The 25,151-nt window shown below is 38.6% G+C and overlaps 1 protein-coding gene across 1 annotated transcript in view; it reads left to right on the top strand.

Moving 5' to 3' along the window:
- The window catches only part of YME1L1 (YME1 like 1 ATPase), a 58,340-nt gene extending 34,146 nt beyond the window's left edge, over positions 1-24,194 (top strand). Inside the window, exons 9-19 of the mRNA XM_059661047.1 lie at positions 1,288-1,378; positions 5,029-5,181; positions 6,579-6,711; positions 8,503-8,565; positions 9,837-9,949; positions 10,895-11,050; positions 12,162-12,313; positions 13,388-13,514; positions 13,609-13,682; positions 14,333-14,419; positions 18,863-24,194. Of these exons, the coding sequence (XP_059517030.1) occupies positions 1,288-1,378; positions 5,029-5,181; positions 6,579-6,711; positions 8,503-8,565; positions 9,837-9,949; positions 10,895-11,050; positions 12,162-12,313; positions 13,388-13,514; positions 13,609-13,682; positions 14,333-14,419; positions 18,863-19,006 (1,293 nt within the window). The 3' untranslated portion in view covers positions 19,007-24,194. The remainder of the gene's footprint in view (positions 1-1,287; positions 1,379-5,028; positions 5,182-6,578; positions 6,712-8,502; positions 8,566-9,836; positions 9,950-10,894; positions 11,051-12,161; positions 12,314-13,387; positions 13,515-13,608; positions 13,683-14,332; positions 14,420-18,862) is intronic.
- Positions 24,195-25,151: the final 957 nt, after the last annotated feature.

Raw genomic sequence — 25,151 nt, 5'->3', positions numbered from 1 at the left:
ATACATGTATTTGAACAAAGAACAATTTTTGCTAGAGGAAGAGAGAATAAAGGACCTAAAGAATTAATGTTCATTATTTGTTCATGGAGCTATTGATGACAGAGAGAGAGAGAGAGAGAGAGAGAGAGAGAGAGAGAGAGAGAGAGAGAGAGAGAGGAGAAAGAGGGGGAGAGAGAGAAAAACATCAGTGTGAGAGAGACACATCCATTGGTTGCTTCCCAAAGGCACTCTGACCTGGGCTGAGGATCGAACCTGCAACACAGGTACATTCCCTTGACTGGGAATCGAACTTGTGATCTTTTGGTGTGTGAGCCGATGCTCCCACCTTTGAGCCACATTGGCTAGGGCACCTATGTTGTTTAACATCTGGCCTAATTTTTGGTATCATTCTGGCAGTAGTGACTTTTGATATCATTTGCATTTGTGACTTTTCTAGTATGCTAACTAGAGAAATGTCTCATCATTTCTGATAGGCAGCTTTTGTAATCTTACATCAGAGTTTTAAAAATTGAGCTAATGTTCTACTTACTATTTTTGTTGGCGAGATTGGGCTTCATTTGTGCTAAAAATGACAGTTCTGCAAACAATATTTTGGGGATTAAATCGTCTAAACTTTTTTTGGCCATATTCCTTTACAAAATATCATTACAAAAAGGAGGACCTATGTAATACTTTCAACAATAAAGATTAAAAATAAATCATTACATCATAGCTCTATTCTAGTTAATGCCCTTTGGTGTTTATGAGGAACTGAATAATTTATAATCTAGTAGAAATTCCTTATAATGAAAACAGCCTCATAATCACAAATTAATGTTTTAAGTTAAACACAGATTCCATATCATTAATATAGCATGGCAATATACTGTTAGTAACATATCATACAGTAATATACTTATCATTAATAAAATATAGTAAGTCCACATAATTTGCCCTTGAAGCTTATAACCAGGTCCAAAAAAATTCTGGATTTTAAACTTGATCAAATACCACTGACACATTTGAATAGAGTTTTTAATATAATAGTTTTTGTTAACTGGAGGAAGCAGTATTTTTTAAAAATGTAAGAAGTTTAAAATGTATTTTGTTGAGATATATAAGGAGACTTTGCATAATTGGCAGTAAGGGCCAGGAAAAAACTCTTTGTATAGTTATAAAGGGATATTTTTTGTATACTCCTTTTACTGAAACAAAAAAATAATTCCAATTAAATTTCTAATTTCCAAGGAGCAGGCTTTGATAATCAAATCTTTATTTTAAATTGTTTGGTAAATTGTGTCATTTTAGGTGGAGGAAGCTAAACAAGAGTTACAGGAAGTTGTGGAATTCTTGAAAAATCCACAAAAATTTACTGTGCTTGGAGGCAAACTTCCGAAAGGTAAGATATTTTCCCTTTACCAGATTTGCGATAAAAAAAAATAGTGTACTATATTACTAACTTAATTGTTATCAGATTTAACTGGTTAAAGTTTAGTTCTTAATTACTATTTCATAAATAACTGCTCATTCTGAACATACCTTTCTATAACCCTTTTCTGTGTAATTTTAAATTTTATCATATAAACGTTAAGTCAGTTTGCAAGAATATGACAAAGAACTCTACTCAATCCATACACAACATTTTGGGTTACTTGCTCATTCACTTTCTTTACATACATGTATTTTTTGAACAGTTGAGAGGAATTTCTAAATATTACATCATGTATGCTTCTTTATTCCTAAATTGCTCATTATATATTTCTTAAGAATAAGGATATTTTCTTTACATAACTCCAGTATAGTTATTAAAATCAGGAAACTTAACAATGATCTAAAATTTATCAAATTCAAATTTCAGTATTTGTCCCAATAATAACCTTTTTAGTTAAGTTCCCTCATTGCACTCCCAACCCAGATTGAGGACCCAATTCATGTTCACATATAACATTTAGATTTTCTTTAATCTGAAAAAATTCCTCAGCTTTTTTTTTTTTAAACAGGGATAAGGATGGGTTTTCTTATGATCTTCAAAATTGTATAGAGTACACATAAATTTGTAGAATGACTCTCAGTTTGGTTTTGTCTGATGTTTTCTCACAGTTATTACTCAATATGATTTTTTATTTTTATTTTTAAAAAATATATTTAATTGATTTTTTAGAGAGAGAAGAAGGGGAACGGATAGATAGAAACATTGATGAGAGAGAAACATTGATCGGCTGTCTGCTGCATGCCTTCCACTGGGGATCAAGCCCAAAACCTGGTCATGTGCCCTGACCAGGAATTGAGCCAGGGACCTCTTGGTTCATGGGTTGATGTTCAACCACTGAGCAATACCGGCCACGCTCAATATGAATTTTAATTACTGTGTGATAATTGTGATTTACAATAAAAAACATATTTGGTCTTAGTCCCTGTTACTAATACAGAGCTCTTAAAACCTGGAATTTCATAGTAAAGAGAGCAATTAAAGGTATGTTTTCACCCTACCTGGTTTGGCTCAATGGATAGAGCATCGACCTATGGACTGTAAGGACCCAGGTTCAATTCCAGTCACAGGCATATGCCCAGGTTGCTCGATCACCGGTAGGGGGTGTGCAAGGGGCAGCCGATCAGTGATTCTCTCTCATCATTGATGTTTCTATCTCTCTTTCCTCTCCCTTCCTCTCTGAAATCAATAAATATATATATTAAAATTAAGGTGTGTTTTGTTGTGTTAATGAGGTAACTTTTAGAAAACACCTGAAGATGGGGGCAGGTTGCCAGGAGAACTTACTCTGTGCTTAGAAGTTTGGAACATTTAGTACTACCCCCCCCCCCCCCCCCGCCCCATTTCCCCACCTCTGGGGAGTGAGAAGGGCTTGAGGTTGAATCAGTATTCAATGTCCAGTGATTTAATTAATCATGTCTATGTAATGAGGTCTCCATAGAAACCCAGAAGGATGGGGTTTGCCCCACCATATGGTTGCTCCAAGTATACATGCTATAATAAACTAGTAATCTACTAAATAAATGTTTCTCTGAGTTCTGTGAATTACTCTAGCAAATTAACAATACCCAAGGAGGAAGACATTAGAACCTTTGACCAGCTAAAAAGCATAGGAAATAACCTGGTCTTGCCTTTGGGAAAGCTCTCAAGAGGGAGCGGGGAACAGTGTTACGGTACTGAGTTCTTAACTTGTGGGAATCTAATGCTTTCTCCCGGTAGTATCAGAATTGAATTGAATTGTAGGATAAACACCTGATATCAAAATTGCTTGTTGATGTGAGGGAAAAACCCAATATTGGACTTAGGTACAGAATTGTAATGATTTTATAGTGTCCTTCTAGATACTTTAGTTTAACCATTTATATTGAACTTTTAAATTATTTCTTATCTTTTACTATTTAAACTAGCACTGTTGTGACTATCTTAATATCTTAAGGCTTTGCCTACATGCTTAATTATTTCCTTAGAACAAATTCTAGATTTATTCATTTGCTATCTGTAAATTATTGTAGATTCCAGTGCTAGAAATGGAGTTAGTGAGTTCAAGAGGCACTACTATATAAGGCTTGTTTTTATACTCTATAGTATCTCTACTGAGACTGTTCACTAGTATATGAAAATATCTGCATGAATCTTTTTTTTCTCTTTTATACATGAATCTTTCTTAATGTAGAGTTCACTTATTAAGTCAGTACTGTAACGTCATAAGAAACATGTTTAAAACAAACAAAAATTATTTTTCTTTCTGATCAAAGTAATATTTTATAAATTTGTGGGAAAATTCTCAGGTACCAAGATATACTCTACAGAAATTGATATGAGGATGATTTAAACCATTTTGGAACAACAATAACATGAGAATACAAGTATAGTCTGCAGGATATTTTGGAGTTTTTCTTAAAGAGTTTTTTAGCCCTCACTGGTTTGGCTCAGTAGATAGAGCAAGGGTGTGTGGACTGAAGGGTCCCAGGTTCGAGTTCAGTTAAGGGCACATGCCTGGATTGTGGGCTCGATCCCCAGTAGGGGGCATGCAGGAGGCAGCTGATCAATGATTCTCTCTCATCACTGATGTTTCTATTTCTCTCTTTCCCTTTCTCTCTGAAATTAATAGAAAAATACTAGTATATTTTAAAAAAAGTATTTTTAATATTAATATATAGCATTAATACAATTTTGTTGCTTTTTGAAATGTCTGAAAAATGAAAAAGTTATGTAAACCAGGGAGTTCTATTATCCTAACATGAAAAACTTGTTATGAAAATTTTCAAACATTCAGAAATATTAGAAAGAAAGCTGTAGACATTAACTACTTTGTTCACATCTAAATATTTTGCTATGCATCACGTAAGAATAAGGACATTGTCCTAAATAAAAATAATAATTTATTCTACCAAATAAAATTAAACACTATTTTCTTAATATCATGAACTCACCAGTATTTTTCAAATTTTCAACAGATGCCCCTATAATTTTTAAAAATACATACATTTTTATTGATTTCAGAGAGAAAGGGAGGGAGAGAGAGAGATAAACATCAATGATGAGAGAGGATCCTTGATCGGCTGCCTCCTACATGCCCCACATGGGGATTGAGCCCACAACCTGGGCATGTGCTCTGACCAGGAATTGAGTCATGACCTTCTGGTTCATAGGTCAATGCTCAACCACTGAACCATGCCTGCTGGGCCTAAATGATGTGCTTTTTTATGGTGGTGCATCAGTTCAAGGTTCATGCATTACATTTGTTGTTTAGTCTCTTAAACTGTTTTATGTGAATCTTATTTGCTTAGTCATAAGTTTATATTCCTTTCCCCCAAGATTTTGTCCTGTCTATGGCTGATATGTAAACAGTATTTAGATGATACAAGATAATGAGTTATGGAGAAGATCCTGAAGTGAATTATTAGTATAGAGAAATATATTTTGCTATGTTTCAAAATATTGGTCATTGATGTGCTTGTAACCTCAACATTATAAATTAATTATTCATTTTTAAGATTTATGTCAGAATTTGTTTTTGTTTTTAATTTCAATTATTCTTGTATACTTTTTTTTAATAGGAATTCTTTTAGTTGGACCACCAGGAACAGGAAAGACCCTTCTTGCCCGGGCTGTGGCTGGAGAAGCTGATGTTCCTTTTTATTATGCTTCTGGATCAGAATTTGATGAGATGTTTGTGGGTGTGGGAGCCAGCCGCATAAGAAATCTTTTTAGTATGTTTAAATGTATCTTTTATACAATACTATTTTTTTTTTTTTTTAATTTCAGGGGAAGAGGTTTTTTTCACCCTTTCTACTTAAGATTGTTATTCAGCTGAACAAAGCTATTTGGGGGTTCTGGTTTCAGGGAATTAAAAAAATTTTTTTTTTATTGATTTCAGAGAGGAAGGGAGAAGGAGAGAGAGAGATGATGATGTGAGAGAATTGATCGGCTGCCTCCTGCACACACACCCCCTACTGGAGATTGAGCCTGCAACCTGGGCATGTGCCCTGACCAGAAATTGAACTGTGACCTCCCAGTACATTGGTTGATACTCAACTTCTGAGCCATGCTGGCCGGGCTGGTTTCAGGGGATCTCATATGTGAGCTAAAACAGAACTGTATTTTTTCCCCAAATACAGTCACAGTAGCTAATGGAAGTGTTAGATGTAGTTGGGCGCTGCAGAAAAGCTGGGTCTTTTTGTTTTGTTTTTTATTTAGTTCATCATTTCTATAGTATGTAATTAACCTCAAACCTGATTGTATATAGTTGAAACAAGTAGGAAGAATGAGTGAATACACAGTTGTTCCTATTTACTTGTTTGTTTGTTGATCATCACCGGAGGATATTCTTTCCATTGATTTTTATTTTTATTTATTATTATTATTTTTTAATCCTCACTCGAGGAAATTTTTCCATTGATTTTTAGAGAGAGTGGAAGAGGAAAGGGAAAGACAGAAAGAAATATTGATGTGAGAGAAACACATCGATTGGTTGCCTTCTGCATGTGCCCCGACCAGGGCCTAGGCCAGGGAGGAGCCTGCAACCGAGGTACGTGCCCTTGCCCGGAATGGAACCCACAGGCCGATGCTCTAGTCACTGAGCCAAACTGGCTAGGGCTTTTCCATCAATTTTTAGAGAGGGTGAAGGGGAGTGTTAGGGGGAGAGAGAAGAGAGAAAGAAACATCTATGTGTGGTTGCCTCCCACACATACCCTGACTGTGGCTGGGGATCGAACCTGCAACGTGCTCTTGACTGGGAATCGAACCCTTGATCCTCTGGTACATAGGCCGATGCTCTAACCACTTAGCCATGTGGGCCACGGCTGTTTTTAATATATATCATTCTTTATGGTATAATTATTTTTTTCCTTCTGAGGTTATTGTTCTTTTTTTTTTTTTAGCCATGTGGGGAAGGGGAAAGAATCTCACCGTACAGATTCCCACATGGGGAGGGGAAAAGAGTCCCCTGAGGCTATTGTTCTTCATCAGTGAAAAAAAAAGAGAGAACACAATGAAATCCGTTTTGGTGTATTTCCTCCCTAATACTTTTTGTTGGCTTTTGACAATTTTGCAAGTTTTTAATATTTATATGATTTTTCATTAAAATTTGAATCTTCTGTTTTCCTAGGGGAAGCAAAAGCGAATGCTCCTTGTGTTATATTCATCGATGAATTAGATTCTGTTGGTGGGAAGCGAATTGAATCTCCAATGCATCCATATTCAAGGCAGACTATAAATCAACTTCTTGCTGAAATGGATGGGTAATTGAATCTTCTGTCTTTGGAATATATTTGGTAACATTCTAGAGAGAGGAAAAATCTTATGTTTGTAGGCAACAGTAGTCCTTCATGCAGAAGGTCAAGACAAGCTATTTTCAGGATTGTATTGTTTCGAATTCTAATAGCGTAGTTAATTTATCAACTCATTTAGGTTGGTGATAGTTGCACCTTTTTTATTTATTACTAGGGGCCCGGTGCACGAAATTCGTGCACTGGGTGTGTGTGGGGGAGGGGAGTGTCCCTCAGCCCAGCCTGCCCCCTCTCACATACTGGGAGCCCTCAGGCGTTGACCCCCATCACCCTCCAATCGCAGGATCGGCCCCTTGCCCAGGCCTGACGCCTCCGTCAGAGGTGTCAGGCTTGGACAGGGGACCCCGATCTCCCCCTGATCACTGGCTCTGGCCCCCGCCCAGGCCTGAGGCCTCTGGCCCAGGAATCATGCCTGGGCAGGGGACCCCCATCTCCCTCTGATCGCTTGCTCCACCCCCCGCCCAAGCCTGACACCTTGACCCAGGCTTCAGGCCTAGGCAAGGGGACCATCATATCCCCCCAGCCCCCGGCTCCGCCCCCCACCCAGGCCTGATGCCTCGGCCAGAGGAGTTGACCCTCATCACCCTCCGATCACCAATCACCGGATAGGCCCCTTGACCAGGCCTGAGGCCTCCGGCAGAGGTGTCAGGCCTGGGCAGGGGACCCCCAGCTCCCCGCGGTTGCAGGCTCCGCCCCTGCCCAGGCCTAAGGCCTCTGGCCTAGGCGTCCGGCCCGGGCAGCAGGGACCCGCAGCTGCAGCAGCCCCGCGATTGTGGGCTCCGCTTTAGGCCCAGGCAAGGGAACCCTAGCTCCCGGGACTGCCAGCTTCGACCGTGCCCAGCTCTCATCGCTGGCTCCACCCCTACTTCCTGCTATCACTGGCCAGGGCGGAAAAGGCACCTGATTCTCCGATCATGGCTGGGGGGCAGGGCAAAGGTGGCCCCAGGGCTGCCTTTGCCCTGCCCCCCAGCTCTTAGCTCCCCCCTGGGTTTCTGATCACTGTCAGTGGCAGGGGGCTTCTTCCTGCTTTCCCTTTCGCCTCCCTGCATTGTGCCTACATATGCAAATTAACCGCCATCTTGTTGAAGTTAACTGCCAATCATAGTTGGCAGTTAATTTGCATATAGCCCTGATTAGCCAATGAAAAGGGTATCGTCGTACGCCAATTACCATTTTTCTCTTTTATTAGATAGGATGACAGGAAAGCAGTGATTCCTGCTGACACTATTTGGAGATGTAAAGGGAGAGTATGCTGGTCCCTACCCAATTTGTGACCAGATTTTAGTGTTGCGACAGATTAAAAGCTTGCACCAGTTTTCATAATATAAAAAGCAAGAGGTGGGGTTGCTTGGAAAGAAGCAAAAATATTTCTTATAACACATTCTGGAACCAAATAGGAAGTTTAGGAGCATATAATTTAAATTGGTAAACTTGAAAATAATTTTTCAAAAATTTAGTCAGGTGCCCAAGCTTCTTGTGTCAGGTCATCTCTTCCTAAGTAAAACAAATATTGTGCAGGTATATAATCACAGATGATTTGGTGATTATATATTAGCAGTTGTAGTGAAGTACACTGTGCTAACATTTGTTTCTTTTAAAAAATAGAGATATCATTTGGGGCATAAAAATACCAATCCTTTTTCTTTGCTGTTAAGATTAATGATAAACAGTTTTATGTAGAGCATTTATATATGTGTGCTGTTTTAATTTTTACTGGAAAAGTACTTTTTTTTTTTTAAATAGTTTTAAACCCAATGAAGGAGTTATCATCATTGGAGCCACAAACTTCCCAGAGGCATTAGATAAGTAAGTATTGAAAGAAAATTTTTGTGAAGTACTGATATATGTTGAAACATGGATGAACTTTAAAAATATGATGCTAAGGGGAGGAAGCCCATCACAAAACATCATATATTATGTGGTTCCCTTTATATGAAATGTCCAATATAAGTAAATCCAGGGCAACAAAAAGTAGATAGATTAATGGTTGCCAGAGGCTGGGGAGAATGAGGAGTGACTACCAGTGGATATGGTTTTATGTGTTTTATTTTTGAGGGGTGGTGAAAACATTCTAAAATTAGATTGTGGTGATGGTTACAGAATTCTGAGTATATTAAAGATCTTTGAATTATCCACTTATTTTTTAAATTATAAGAGAAAGTTTATTTAGAAAGTCACAGAAATAGAAAAGGTAAGCCAGCTGGGCTGTGTGGGCACAGGAAAGGTCACAGAGGCAAAAGAAGGGCACTTGGAGTTTAGGAAAAAGAAATGCCGAGAGAAGGAGCCCGGAGGAAGGGAAATTGCTCAAGAGAGAGGAAGAGCATGCTGAATTATCTACTTTAAATTTGGTGATATGTAAATTATCTAAATAAAGCTGTTAAAAGGCCTTCTGACAACTTATATATCACAAAAACGTTTTTGGGTGGAGAGCACTTTTATTTTTTAAAAATATATTTTATTGATTTTTTACAGAAAGGAAGGGAGAGGAATAGAGAGTTAGAAACATCGATGAGAGAGAAACATCGATCAGCTGCCTCCTGCACACTCTCCACTGGGGATGTGCCCTCAACCAAGGTACATGCCCTTGACTAGAATCGAACCTGGGACCTTTCAGTCCGCAGTCCGCTGCTCCTTATCGACTGAGCCAAACTGGTTAGGGCTGGAGAGCACTTTTAAAATAAAATTTAGTATAATTTTAAATTTTTATTGATGTTATTATAAAAGTTATTCATATTTTTGTTTCATCTAATAGTTTGTCTTTGCCTGAGACTCTAATAGACTGGTTTAGAATTATCTGTTCCCTGGCTGATTGACCTGCACATTTTTGTTTCTGAGGGGTGTCTGCTGTCTGTAGGTACACATTTATCAATGTATACCTTTGCTCTGTCTTCTGGTTATTAAAACTTACTTGAGCCATGTTTTATAAGGAACTATCTGAATACTTACCTTCAGAACTCCATCTAACCTCTGGTTGCATTGTCTTTCCAATCTCTCCTGAGTGTGGTGGTCCTATTTAACTTGACCTTCAGCATAGTCAGCTTACTAATTTTCATTTTCTTTTTGTATTCTCTCTTTAGTGCCTTAATTCGTCCTGGTCGTTTTGACATGCAGGTCACAGTTCCAAGGCCAGATGTAAGAGGTCGAACAGAAATTTTGAAATGGTATCTCAATAAAATAAAGTTTGATCAGTGTAAGTCTTATTCCATGATATAAACATTGTTATCTCCATAAAATGGTAATATGTCAATCCTTCCTGTTTGTGGTTCTTACTTGAGTAATGTTTTAAAAGACCAGTTCCTTTATACATCATTTTTTCTTCCATTTATATGTCCTTTTTTAAAAAAAAAAAAAAAAGTCCACTTCATACTTAATGCATATCCAGTAGATTTTATCATTTTGAATTCTGATTCGAATGAAAGTTTTCTTTTGAGTATTCAGATAGATAATACTTAAAGATGAATGTATGTATGTTTTTAAAGATAAATGCAAAATATGAAACAATAGAAAAAACACCTGCATATTATGAGCACAGTATCTCATGATATAGTCCCTTTGGTGTCAAAGGAGGGGAAAATCATCTGTGAAACAAAACACACGGAAAGGAAATATCATGGACCAACCTGAGTAATAAAAGCAGCTATTAAAGCTGCAGTATTTTCAAGATAGCTGAATCAAGGGGAAAAAAAGAAAAAAAACAACAAAAAACCAAATAAGTTTTCCATAATAAAGGGAGCTTTTATGTCCAAAATATTTCAAAATGAAATTTTAGGGGGAAAAAAATGTCTATGAGTATGCTTTTTCAATTTGACATTAGGCCACTAATGATGTAGGTCATAACTGAAGGTTTTTAAATGATCAGATAACTCTACATTTCTTTGTTTTTTCACAAAGCTATTTAAATTTAAGAGCTTTTGTTATTTGTCCCAATGGCAGTTTTAATGTCATATTTATAACAATTTTGACTTTTTCCCCTTAGAAGTTAGTAAAATAAATTTTTTAGTTTAATTAAGATAAATATTTTAAATTATAGTTCACGATGGCTGTTTTGTTTTTTTCTTTCGGAATTTGGGTTCTTTCTGGCAAACTTTCTTTTGGCTGTTTTGGAACTTTAATATATTGTGTTATATCTACACAGCTGTTGATCCAGAAATCATAGCTCGAGGTACTGTTGGCTTCTCTGGAGCAGAGTTGGAGAATCTTGTGAACCAAGCTGCTTTAAAGGCAGCTGTTGATGGAAAAGAAATGGTTACCATGAAAGAACTTGAGTTTTCCAAAGATAAAATTCTAATGGGTAGGTTTTCTTTATTTTCCTGTCTTATACTATTCAGTATGTTAGAGAATAAATTCTTCATTTTGAGAGGTTATTAAAAAAACAAAGGTAGCCCTGCCAGTGTTTTTCTGTGGTTAGAATCTTGGCTTGAGAATTGAAGGGCTAAGGGTTTGATGACCAGTCAGGGGCATGCACTTGGGTTGCAGGTTAGATCACGGGCCCCAATCAGGGCAGGTGTGGGAAGCAACCAATCAATGTGCCTCTCTGACATCAATGTTTTTCTCTCTTTTTCTTCCTCCTCCCTCCTCCCTCCTTCCTTTCCTCCTTCCCTCTTTCCCTCTCTCCCTTCCCTCACCTTGCTCCTTTCTACACTTTCTAAAAATCAATGGAAAAAATATCCTCAGGTGAGGATTAACAACAATAAATAATAATAAAAACAAATGTATAGGGACATGAAAATATATATTTGAATGAAGAAAAACAATTTGGCCTCTCACAGACAAATGTAGATCATGGGTGCCTCTGTTTTTACTCTTGTCTAATATTGCTGATGAAAGGATAGTTAATTTTACTCTTCTTAGTATTTTTTACTATAACTCATGAATTGGCTTCAAAACAGGTTAGATAAGACATTCCTTTTAAATTGAAAGTTTAATTTCTAGAAATATAATTAAGCTTTCCCTTTGGCTATGAGAGTAAGATGATAGTTCTAACAATTTTGGTTTTCAGTTGACATTGTAGTTAATATGTACTTATTTTTAAGCTTTTACTTTGTTTAAAATATTTCTTTTTTTTTTAATATATTTTATTGATTTTTTACAGAGAGGAAGGGAGAGAGATAGAAAGTTAGAAACATCGATGAGAGAGGAACATCGATCAGCTGCCTCCTGCACATCTCCTACTGGGGATGTGCCCGCAACCCAGGTACATGCCCTTGACCGGAATCGAACCTGGGACCTTTCAGTCCGCAGGCCGATGCTCTATCCACTGAGCCAAACCAGTTTCGGCTAAAATATTTCTTAATGAAATTAAATCATGTTACTCTGAGAACAACTTTGAAGCAGATAGGTTTCATTCCTTTAAATATATCTCTCTAATGGAGCATTTAACCTGATTAATTTTTTGCTTTTAGGGCCTGAACGTAGAAGTGTGGAAATCGATAACAAAAACAAAACCATCACTGCATATCATGAATCTGGCCATGCTATTATTGCATATTACACTAAAGATGCAATGCCTATCAACAAAGCTACAATCATGCCTCGAGGGCCAACACTTGGACATGTAAGTATCTTGCAGTTTTTCTTTGCTTTTAGATAGCACTTTCCAGAAGGATATGCATGAAATTGCTGATAAAATCCCTTTAAGAGAACATTCAGTTACTTGCTAAATTTTTTGCTATTTTCTCATATGTTTTTAATATATATTTTTATTGATTTCAGAGAGGAAGGAAAAGGGATAGAGAGATAGAAACATCAATGATGAGAGAGAATCATTGATCGGCTGCCTCCTGCATGCCTCCCACTGGGGATTGAGCCCGCAACCTGGCATGTGCCCTTGACTGAAATCGAATCCGGGACCCTTCTATCCACTGCTAGGGCTGTTGATATTTTCTTTCTTTCTTTTCTTTTTTCTTAAGTATTTTTATTGATTTCAGAGAGGAAGGGAGAGGGAGATAGAAACATCAATGATGACAGAGGATCATTGATTGGTTGCCTCCTGCACATCCCCTACTGGGGATTGAGCCCACAATCCAGGAATGTGCCCCTGACCAGAATCGAACCTGGGACTCTTCGGTCCACAGGCTGATGCTCTATACACTGAGCCAAACCAGCTAGGGCTGTTGATATTTTCTTTAACTTCCTGAACCATCTTGAAATTAGAGATCCTTGGGAAATTTATCTTTTAATAAAGAATATCCTTAATATTCCAGATATTATATACTACAATATGAAATTTAATTCTGGAATAGCAGCAAATTATAATTCTTAGTTATGTAATTGCATTTTCCCCCCCACAAAAGAAATGTACTGGCTCAGTAATTTTTCTAAGATTTTTCTTATTGAGTACAAATTTTGTTCTCATATCTTTCTAATTGTAGAGATTTTAAGCTTTTTTGTGCAACAGAGGATAAAAGAGTCCTATATCTGCATTATTTACCTGTTACTTATAAAATAATTTTTCCTTATTTTATAAATTGCTGGTTTTGTCATCAGTCACCTGATGGTCATCTCTACTAAATGTCTTGGGGCTTTCAGCATCATGGTATTAAGTAAGGTGAGAGGACCAGATGATAATTCTGGTTATTGTAGGTGTTCCAAAACTCCCTGAATTTTTTTCGGTTTTTCAATTCTCTAGGTTTCCCTGTTGCCTGAGAATGACAGGTGGAATGAAACCAGAGCTCAGCTGCTTGCACAAATGGATGTTAGTATGGGAGGAAGAGTGGCAGAGGAGCTTATATTTGGAACTGACCATATAACAACAGGTTGGCTGTAAAGAATGGCGTTAATTCAAATTGTGTTTGTTGGTTTAAAGATATTTTTTTTTAAATGAGTTCTATATTTATTTTAAAATTTTAGGTGCTTCCAGTGATTTCGATAATGCAACTAAAATAGCAAAGTGGATGGTTACCAAATTTGGAATGAGTGAAAAGGTATTGGCTAATTTTATTATTCCTCATGTCTCCAATGATATGTGCCACGTGTCTCTTGAGAGAGGGTTTTCATTTTAAATTGATAACATTTACTTTCCTCTGTCTCATTCCAAATGGAGTTGTCTTTGCTTATGCTAAACTAAACCTTATTTTCTGAGTAATTTAGTATTCTGTTTCCATTCTAGCTACTTGAACACTAATAATTATTCGTTCATGAGTTAACAAAATGATAAGACAAATTCTTTAGCCGTTTCTATTCATATGACATAAAAAATCTACTTGCTGAGCCTGCCATACTTTACCCTTTTCACTTTCTTGCATTATCGCTGTGGTTCCATGAAGCAATTCTAATACTCTGAATTGTGGATTTCTGGACTTGGAATAGCTGCCAAAGTTTTCTAAGAAGGCACTCACTAGCATACTTATGATTTAAAATTTTCTGTCTTGCTCACACTTTAGTTTTAGTGTTATACTTTCAGAAAAATGATAAAATTTCTTTGCCTTTAAGGCCATTTTATATTGAATTTCTTAATTTCCCTCCATGAAATTGGTTTTCTTATGTATAGGATGGTACTTCCTCTGTTATGTTTTATTTGTGGAGTTTTTTGTTTTGTTTTGTTTTCTGTTCAATTTCTTCCCATTTGTTTTAGCTTGGAGTTATGACCTACAGTGATACGGGGAAACTAAGTCCAGAAACGCAATCAGCTATTGAACAAGAAATCAGAATCCTTCTGAAGGTAATGATCATATTTTTCTACATTTATTTATTTAGTCATCATAATGTGCCTAAATAGTTGGGTTAAACCCTTTTGTTCTTTAGAAATCTACACTAATAAAAGAGAAACATGGTAATTGGCGTACGACCGCTACCCTTCCCATTGGCTAATCAGCGAGATATGCAAATTAACTGTCAGCCAAGATGGCGGCCGGCAGCCAGGCAGCTTGAAACTAACATGAGGCTTGCTTGCTTCAGTGACGGAGGACTCCAACGTTCCCTGCCTGCCGCTGCTGGCCTCTGAGTCTGCAGTTTCAAACATTGTAACAGATACCGAGGGACTTCAGCCAGCAGATTCGCAACATTGTATGCAAAGGCCAGAAACCTACTTTCAGCCGAGCGGGAGCCAAGCCTCAAGCTAAAGCTGGCCCAGAATAAAAAGAAAAAAAGGAGCGGTTGGGAACTTCAGTCACTCCCAGCCTGAAAACAGCCCTCAGCCCCTCACCCAGACTGGCCAGGCACCCCAGTGGGGACCCCTACCCTGAATGGTGTGTGACCAGCTGCAAATAGCCATCATCCCCTCACCCAGGCTGGCCAGGCACCCCAGTGGGGACCCCCACCCTGATCCAGGACATCCTTCAGGGCAAACCAGCCGGCCCCACCCATGCACCAGGCCTCTACCCTATATAGTAAAAGGGTAATATGCCTCCCGGCACCGGGATCAGTGTGACAGGGGACAGCGCCCAAACCCCCGATCACCCTGCGGCTCTTTGTGTGACAGGGGGCGGGGCCACAACCTCCCTATCTATCCTGCTCTGTTTGTGACAGGGGAAGGCACCCCAACCCCCTGAGCAGCCCTGCTCTGGCCTGATAGGGGGGGGCTCCCCAACCCCCGCTCCCCCACGGGCCCTGCTCTGTGTGTGACGGGTAGAGCCATAACATCCCCATCGGCCTTGCCCTGAGTATGAGAGTGGCAGCGCCCCAACCCCGTGATCGGCCTTGCTCTGTGGGTGATAGAGGGCGGTGCCCCAACCCCCTAATGGGCCCTGCTCTGTGTGTGACAGGGGGCGGTGCCCCAACTCCCCTATCGCCCCTATTCTGTGCGTGACGGGGCAGCGCCCCAACCCCCTGATTGGCCCTGCTCTGTGCGTGACAGGGTACAGAGCCCCAATCCCCCTGATGGGCCCTGCTCTGTGAGTGACAGGGGGCAGTGCCCCAACCCCCTGATTGGCCCTGCTCTGTGCATGACGGGGGTGGCGCCGCAACCTCCCCATCGACCCTGCCTTGAGTGTGACGGGGCGGTGCCCCAACCCCCCAATCGGCCCTACCCTGAGGGTGACTGAGGCTGGCATCCCAACCTCCCAATCTCCCTGCTCTGTGCATGACGGGGTGGCGCCCCAACTCCCCAATCGGCCCTGCTCTGAGCCCGACCAGGGGCTGCACCTAGGGATTGGGCCTGCCCTCTGCCACCCGGGAGCAGGCCTAAGCCAGCAGGTCGTTATCTCCCGAGGGGTCCCACACTGCGAGAGGGCACAGGCCGGGCTGAGGGACCCCCCTCCCCCCCGAGTGCACAAATTTTTGTGCACCGGGCCTCTAGTAAAGATAATAAAGATAATAGGGCCCTGACTGGTTTGGCTCAGTGGATAGAGCATCGGCCTGCGAACTGAAAGGTCCCAGGTTCGATTCCGGTCAAGGGCATGTACCTTGGTTGCGGACACATCCCCAGTGGAGGGTGTGCAGGAGGCAGCTGATCGATGTTTCTCTCTCGTTGATGTTTCTGACTATCTCTCTCCCTTCCTCTCTGTAAAAAATCAATAAAATATATTAAAAAAAAAAAGAGAGATAATAGGTGCACTATTTCAACCATGATTTATTTTTATTTGTTAATCCTCACCTGAGGATATTTTTTTCATTGATTTTTAGAAAGAGTGGAAGGGATGAGGCTGTGGTGGAGGGGTGGAGGTGTGTGTGAGAGAGAGAGAGAGAGAGAGAGAGAGAGAGAGAGAGAGAGAGAGAGAGAGAGAGAGGTGAGAGAGACACATTGATTATACCAGGGCTGGGAATCAAACCTGGAACCCAGGAATGTGCCTTTGATGAATGAGCCTTGACTGGGATTCGAATCCACACTCCTTTGGTGCACAGACCGATGCTCTAATCATTGAGCAACACTGGCCAGGGGGCAACCTTGATTTAAATATGTTGTTAGAGACCTGTGGTCATAGACTGGATCTTTATTTTATTCTGACTGTAGACTAAGAACAGTTTATATTAGTGATTATAAATATTTAATTCTCTTTTATTTATAAAACCATAAGAGTTATTAGAATGAACTATATTGATTATTGATTCTTTATTGTTTTCCCATTCTGACATATATTCAGCATGTGTTATTCGCTTGTGCCTAGCAGTGTGCATATGCTCAGAATACTGAATAAGCAAAACAAAGGTCATATTGACTGCAGGGTTCAATACAGATTAGGATAAAAGAATGTGTAAGAGTAGATTCAGTGAGATCAGTTGGTAGGTACTGTGGTCATCTAGTCACGGTATGATGGATGCTCGGGTTAGGGTGGTGAAATGTAGAAACTGAGAAACGTGTGGGTTCAAGAGATACTGATGTAGTGGAATCAAATGCCTTTGTGATATTTTGGTTGAGAGAGCATCTATGAATCTAAAAACAATATTTTAGATTTCTGCCCCATGCAACTCAGTTGTATCATTTACTGAGTAAACACTGGTCATGGCCTAAGGCTGGCAAGGATGTAGGTCATAAGGTCAGTTTCATATTTGTTGAATTGGAGGTAGTGTAGTGAAGATTAAAAGTTGGGAAAGATTCATGAATGTGGAGCTAGTTCAGAGGTTGGATATGGTTCTATTTGGGGTTGCATGAAGGTAGGTCTTGGAATGGAGAAGACTGAGCCAAGAGCCAGAAGTCTTTAGTGAATGTGGACTTAGGTAGCACAGTGAAGGCTGTCATGTAAAGCTGTAGTCAAATAGCATGAACTTGAAAGGAGTAGAGCTTGATAGAAGAGGGAGTACATTCATTATTGCACAAACATTGATACAAAAACATCACGGTTCAGAGTGTTTACATCATCTGTGTTGGTAAGGATCAGCCCAGAAATCCTCTTTTGCTACTTGTAATGGTGGCGTGGGTCCCCAAAGACTGGGACCCACCAGAATCAATGGATGTGCAAAGGTCCTGGCTTTTTGGCTTGAGAGGGATCCTCAGATCAACCCCAGGATCTCAGGCAGAGCGGCAGGTGAGGCTCACCTCTATCCCTGGGCCCAATCCCAGGCGTGGTCTTGTGGTCAGAGCCGTTAGCCACCCCTGCTGTGCCAGCTGGCTAGGATGGCCAGGAGGCCTGGGGGCCAGTCAACACTGGCCCAAGTTCTTTTCCACCCATTTTTATAAGGGCAAAAATATGACTAAATATAAAAATATTGGCAAAAACATTGTACAGACAAATGCGACACTGCCACAAATGAATTGTTAGTAGTGTCTTTATTTTACGACCTGATAAACTCAACCCAAACTCACTTTTGGAAAGACAATTGAAGCACTTAAGTGACAAATTCAAAGTGGATTGCAAAGAAAAATGTATGAAAATCAGGGATCAGCTGTAGTAATACTGTTTTAGTTTTCACAAATTAACAAGTAAGTATATTATACAAGTGAAAAACGGAAATAGTAGGTCTTTTCTGGCTTTTAAATAAATCAGTGAAATCAAGAGGCAAAAGGAGCAAATTTCCTTCTTTTTAAACATACATACTGAATAGATAAATAGATTTCTATGTTCAGAGGCCTTATTTAAAAAGCAGATAAGCACAAAGTATACTTTAATTTTTTAAAGTACCCCTTGACCTAGGTAATAATTTTCCTATGTGATAGATTTTGAGGTAAAAAATAAAACATTTGGAAAGTACAAAAGTATTATTTTTGGGAACCAAGCTTTTATATGTTTTTATTTGCCTTGGCTGGGTAGCTTAGTTATGTTGTCCAGATAAGTTGAGCTTATGGATTTGATCCCTGGACAGGGCACGTATGAGAGTCAGCCAATGGCCAGGCTGGAGTGGCTCCATGGTTGAGCATGGTCCTGTGCACCAAAGGTTGCTGGTTCAATTCTTGGTCATGGCACATAAGGAGGGCCACCAATTGATGTTTCTCTCACACATCCATGATTCTCTCTTTCTCCCTTCCTCTCTCTATGCTTATCCTCGGGTGAGGATTAAATAAGAAAAAAAGAATCAACCAATGAATAAATACATCAATAAGTGGAACAACAAATTGATGTTTCTCTCCTCTCTAAAATCAATAAAATTTTTTTAAATGCTTTTATCTTTATAAATAGAAATAAATTGATTCACATTTTTAGGGTACATAGATTTTTTCTTTTCTCATTTATGGTTTTTGCTTCTCCTAAGTTTTTTTTTGCCTCTTATAGATCTGCTTTTTCTATTTTAGGACTCATATGAACGAGCAAAACATATCTTGAAGACTCATGCAAAAGAGCATAAGAATCTAGCAGAAGCTTTATTGACCTATGAGACTTTGGATGCCAAAGAGATTCAAATTGTTCTTGAAGGGAAGAAATTGGAATTGAGGTGATCTCTCTTGAAATGGGTCCATTGCTGGTTTTACTGCAAGAATATAAGTAGCATTGCAGTACTCTCCTTTTGCAACACTTCTCTCCCATTTTTGACCTGGTATCACTCAAGTGTGTGAAACACTTTATCAACCTTTTGTCACATTTATCTACTTTTGGTTATTCTCATGATGACACCTATTGCAAATTAGCAATCCATAGCAACTATGTTAAAGAAAATAAAGAACTATCAGGATTGAAACAGCTTGTTTGAGAAATGTCCATCAGTTATTAAGTTGCACATAAATAATGATTTTATGCTGGGTTACTCTACTAGATGTGAATAAAATTGTGCCTTGAGCTCCTTGGAAGTCTTTTTACTTAGAAAAAATGAAATTGTTGAAGAATTGTCCTCATTTCTAGGTAGTACCATTGATCTTTGATAAAGAAGTGATGCTACTTGGCTGCTGGTACACCATATTTCTAGATACATCTGTGGAAACTTCATTAAGATACACTTAATTATGCTCCAGATTGTCCACATATAAAATTATGTTTAAAAAAAAATCTTAAAAATAGTGAATTGTAAATGTAAAGGTACAATCAGAATTAAGTGATTATAAACTTTTAAAAATGTACCATGCATTTTTGTGGTTTTTTTTTTTTTTTTAACATTATCATGGTCACTAATGAAATTTATTTCAGGACTGCAGTCTTTTGTTAAATAAAAAAATGACACTTCCAGTTTTGAATAAGTATATAAGGATGGTTGATATTGAAAGTAAAATTAGATCAAAAGCTCAGTCCCCTTCAAAATGAACTTTTGAATTACACTGTATCAGAAATGGAAAATTGTGTTTGTTTTTCATTCAGATTTTGTGAATATGAACATGCTGTTACAGGATTTACAAATTTATTTAACTCAATAGAAAAATTAGAGTATATTTTATTGCTTTTTATATTTAACCAAATTATATTCTTGAAGTGATTTTATTAAAATTACCTGTAGTTTTCTAATAACTTTTAAGCTGTATATGGTCTTCATTGAGGATGTTGATTGCAGGAACTTGCCACATGATATTTGTGCCCCTTTTAAAAATAATTTTAAATTTGATGTAATTTCAAACTTACAGAAATGTTAACAGAGTAATAGAAGTAACTTCCATTTACTCTTGACAGAGATTCATTAGTTGTGTTCATTTGCCTAATTTTCTATTGCCGCCTCCCTTTTGCTCTTCCCTTCCACCCTCTCCCTCTTTGTGTGTGTATATGTATATGTGCGTACATGTCTTTGTGTGGATTTGTGTTTCATTTCTCCTGGTAGACTTCTAGGATTAAAGTTGATGAGTCATGTGGTAACTTTTATGAACCTGAGGAATTGTTTCCAAAATAACTATACAACAATATTATATTCCAACCACCAGTGTTTGAGGGTTCCAGTGTCTCCACATCTTGTACAGTACTTCTTATAGTCGTCGTCTTCTTCTTTTTTTAAAAATTTGAATGTATTGGGGTGACATCGGTCGGTAAAATTATGTAGGTTTTTGGTATACAGTTCTACAGTACACCATCATCTGTATATTGCACTGTATGTTTTATTCATTTTAAGAAATCACATATTGTGACTGCAAGTCCTTTATCAGCTGGATCTTGCTTTTTTAAAATCCAGTCTGGCAATCTCTTCTGTTATTTCAGTTGGGTATGGTTCATTCATGTTTAATATTGATATAGTTGTTTATAATATCTGCTATATCACTTTTTGTTTTCTGTTTTTCTCATAGCTAAAGAGGTCTCCTGTTCCTCTTTTATTTAAGTTACATTTTAGTGGTTGCTCTAGGGATGATAATACACATCAACTTATCATAGTATACTTCAAAATAATACAAATTTAATTCTGGTAACATGGATTAACTATATTTTAGCATTTTCTTCTCTTTGTGCTATTATTGTCATTTGTAATATCTTTATATATTACAACTCAACAATACAATACTGCTATCTTATATTTTCAGTCTTTGTTGGGAATATCTTTAATTTGCCTTTTTTAAAGAATAGTTTTGCTGGGTGTAGCATAATACATGGACTGACCTTTTTTTTCTTTTTTAAAGATTTTCTTTTTAAAAAATTTATTTTTTATTGATTTCAGAGAGGAAGGGAGAGCGAGAGAAACATCAATGATGAGAGAGAATCATTGATTGGCTGCCTCCTGCATGCCATCTACTGGAAATCAAGCCAGCAACCCTGGCATGCGCCCTGACTGAGAATTGAACTGTGACCTCCTGGTTTATAGGTCGACGCTCAACCAATGAGCCATACTGGACTGGCAGTTTTGTTTTTTTAAAATAACTTTGAATATGTTACCCCAGAGACACTTCCATTATTTTTGGAGAGAAGTTAGCTATTAATCAAAATTTTGGTCTCCTTTGGTGATAGGTTGTTTATCTCTTATTTTTAAGAAGTTTTTCTCAGCCTTGACTTTTAATAGTTGGACTGTGATATGTTCATTATGTTTTTCATCAAACATGAGTTTGTTTTTTTATCTTCATCTGAGGATATGTTTATTGATTTTAGAGAGAGAAACACCATTGTGAGAGAGAACCATTGATATGTTGCCTCCATACACACCCTGACCAGGGATCAGAACTACAACTTAGGATACCCTTACAGGAATTGAGCCCACAGTGTTTTGGTGTATGGGATAATGTTCCAACCAAATGAGCCACCCGGCCACGGCAAATTTGAGAATTTTTTTGACAATTATTTTTTTCAAATATACTTATCTGTCCTTTATTGTCTCTCTTCTGGGATTGTTCTTGCAAATGTGTTGAAACACTTGATATTGATCTGGTCTCTCAGGTTTTGTTACTTTTCTTCATAGTTTTCTCTCTTCTCTTCAGATTGAATAATTTCTTTTGATTCTTCAGGGTCAATTCATTCTTTCTTCTACCATGTCAAATCAATGAGTTTCAGATCATTTTATTCTTCATCTCCAAATTCTATTTGGCCTTTCATATACTCTCTATCTTAATAGAGATTCTCCATGCATTGCATCATTTTTTTTTATTTTTTTTTTTATTGCTTAAAGTATTACAAAGGGTATTACATATGTATCCATTTTATCCCCCCGCCCTAGACAGTCCCCTAGCCTCCCCTATCCCCCAGTGTCTTATGTCCATTGGTTATGCTTATATGCATTGCATCATTTTTATCATAGTTTTCATTAATTCTTTAAATATGACTTGCACTAGTTCTTTGAACATGTTCACAACAGATGCTTTTAAGTTTATGATAAATTCAACATCTTGAGGAGATAGTTTCTATTTCTTCCTTAGTAAGGGTCACATTTTCTTATTTGTTTTCTATTTTTTTTTTCTTTCTAATCTTACTGAATTTCAGCTAGTGTTGCAATATGGAGTCGATTTTCTTTATAGAGGGTTGTCCTTGTTTTGTTTAATAAGTTGCCTCCAGCAAATTTGTGAAGTTTGTCCCTGCTGGAGTGTGCAGACATTCATGTCTGTTCATTTATAAAATGTTTAAATCTTGCTTCCTAAGGTTTGTTGCTATGTTTGCATTGCATAGCATTTAGCCAAAGATTAGACCAAGGTTCTCTTCACGTCCCATCAGTCAGGACTCCCACCTGCTGATGGATCTGTGTGTTGGCTCACAAGACATTCAATGTTCAGGTCATTTTCAAGTCTGCCCTAGTTTTGCACATCCCAGAGAACAAATGAATTGGTTGTGGAAAAGTGTTCCACATGTTTCTTGGTTACTCTTAGAGGGAAAACACATTAATGACAGCCTTTGAACTGGAATTGGAAAATGTTTGCTAAGGGATTTGGTAAGGCATCCATATCTCAGTCATTTTTCATCACAAAACAAATACTAGTCTACACATTATGAATTCCATTAGCATAACTTAAATGAGTGTGCAGGAAAGCAGAACCAGGGCATTATTTGAGTCTTAGATAGGCATGAGGGTTCCAAGCAACACCTTTCTACAGGGCATCTGCTCTGGGTCCAAAATTAGTTCCACAAAAATCTGGGAATGGGAAATTTTAAATTCCAATTGCTTGTTTGTCCAAGGAAACACAAACTCAGAGTTGGGCTAACGTTTACTCTGAGTATCTCTGGTCCATAGAGAAACTCTAGGGTCCACTGACCTGGAGTCCTACCTCTCTGCAGCCGGGTCATGTCTTTGATCCTCAATGCAGGCTGAATCAGGAATGTCAGAGCCTTCTCGTCACATGTCACTACAGAGAGCCTCTCCTGTAAATCTGAGGAGCAAATAGGGTACAATAGGTCATTTTCTAATTGGGCTGCTGTAGGAGGCAAATGCTTGGTGATCATTGTTTAAACCATTCACACACTCAAAAACCAGTTGGTCTAGCTAAGCTGAGTCGTCCTGAGAATTTTGTTGATTTAGTTAATTCTTTTGCCAATGAAGGCACTCGTCCCTCAGCAGGGACCCCTTCACCAGCAGCAATTTTTGCGAAAGGTCTAGGCACTCAGTTTCTGGGTTTCCATTTCCGAGCAATTTTGCGAACTATTGAACCAAAGAACAAAATGGCAATAAATGGCCTCAGAAGAATAACTCCCTAAATTAAAATCTATGTGTTTGTCTGTCTGTAAGATGTGTTTACCAAACTTTCACATTTTCCTGGTGCGTTTTATGCAGTGTTGGTTTCTGTTACTCTTCATTTTGGCTAGCTCCTGAAATCATTAGCAAATGTAGTAGGAATGTGGTAAGTTCTGAGTTAGCTGGTTTTGTGTTAGCTGTTGCCCTGGGCCTGCTCCTGCTCCTGTGCGTTTCACCCACCATCGCAGGTGTGGTCCTATTGGAATTGCTGGATCAAGAACTACACTAAAAGGAGTCTCTGTTGGTGCTCACATGTTTATACCAGTTACTGTGGAATATGGAGTCAACCTATTTTACCTTCCTAAGAAATGGAATAAAGATGGAAAGACAGGAGTTGCTGATAAAGAAAGACAGAAGCAAGGGGAAATGAATATTGAGACTTTAAGTTTGTAAATCGTAAAGAATATGGAACATGTATGGAGCAGAAGAGGCTTCATAATGGTGAAGATGATAAGCTCAGTAAGCGAATTACTGAAAAATTTGGCTAATGGGATTTGAAGAAAAAATAGGTATTTTATGTCATTTTAAAAAACAATGATCTTACCCTTCAATAAAAACAACCCCTCTTGCTTGCATTTTACTTTGTCTTTTCATCTGCATCAAAAAGTTCCTCAATAGCCCCAACCGGTTTGGCTCAGTGGATAGAGCGTCGGCCTGCGGACTGAAAGGTCCCAGGTTCGATTCCAGTCAAGGGCATGTACCTTGGTTGCGGGCACATCCCCAGTGGTGGGTGTGCAGGAGGCAGCTGATCGATGTTTCTCTCTCATCGATGTTTCTAACTCTATCCCTCTCCCTTTCTCTCTGTAAAAAATCAATAAAATATATATTTAAAAAAAAAAAAAGTTCCTCAATATTACATCTTTCTGGTGAAATCTTTACCATCCAGTTTGCCTTCCCTGGGAACCTGCCATAAACTGTCAACTCCTTCCCCAGTTACAAAAGTACATCTTGAAAACTTCTGTCTGATTGTCAACTGTACAAATATCTATACTAATAAAAGCCTTGGGGGTGATCTGGCCAGCAGGGGAGGGCAGTTGGGGATGATCAGGCCGGCAGGGGAGCTGTTAGGGGGCGATCAGGCTGGCAGGCTGAAGCACTTAGGGGCAATCAGGCAGGCACGCAGGTGAGTGGTTCGGAGACAGCGGTCCAGGATTGTGAAAGGGATGTCCAACTGCCGGTTTAGGCCCGATCCCGGCAGTCGGACATCCTGGGATCAGGCCTAAACCAACAGTCGACATCCCCCAAAGGGTCCGAGATTGGAGACGGTGCAGGTTTGGCTGAGGGACACCTCCTCCCGTGCACGAATTTCGTGCACCGGGCCACTAGTTAATATAATAATCACATAATGATAATGGAAAAATATTCCATCACAATAAAAAATCCCAAATATGTCTAAAGTGGGTAGGATTCACATAAGGAAAAAAAACTACCACATCACTACGCTAATAGTGTCAACAACAAAAACAAACCAAAAATCCAAAAATGAAAGTATCACCCTGCCTGGGAGCTCAGTTGGTTAGAGCAGTGGTTGG

The sequence above is a fragment of the Myotis daubentonii genome, chromosome 1, assembly GCF_963259705.1.
Source record: "Myotis daubentonii chromosome 1, mMyoDau2.1, whole genome shotgun sequence".
NCBI lineage: Eukaryota > Metazoa > Chordata > Mammalia > Chiroptera > Vespertilionidae > Myotis > Myotis daubentonii.
Note: the sequence above shows the minus strand (reverse complement) of the source record. Positions and strands in the feature narration are given on the sequence as shown.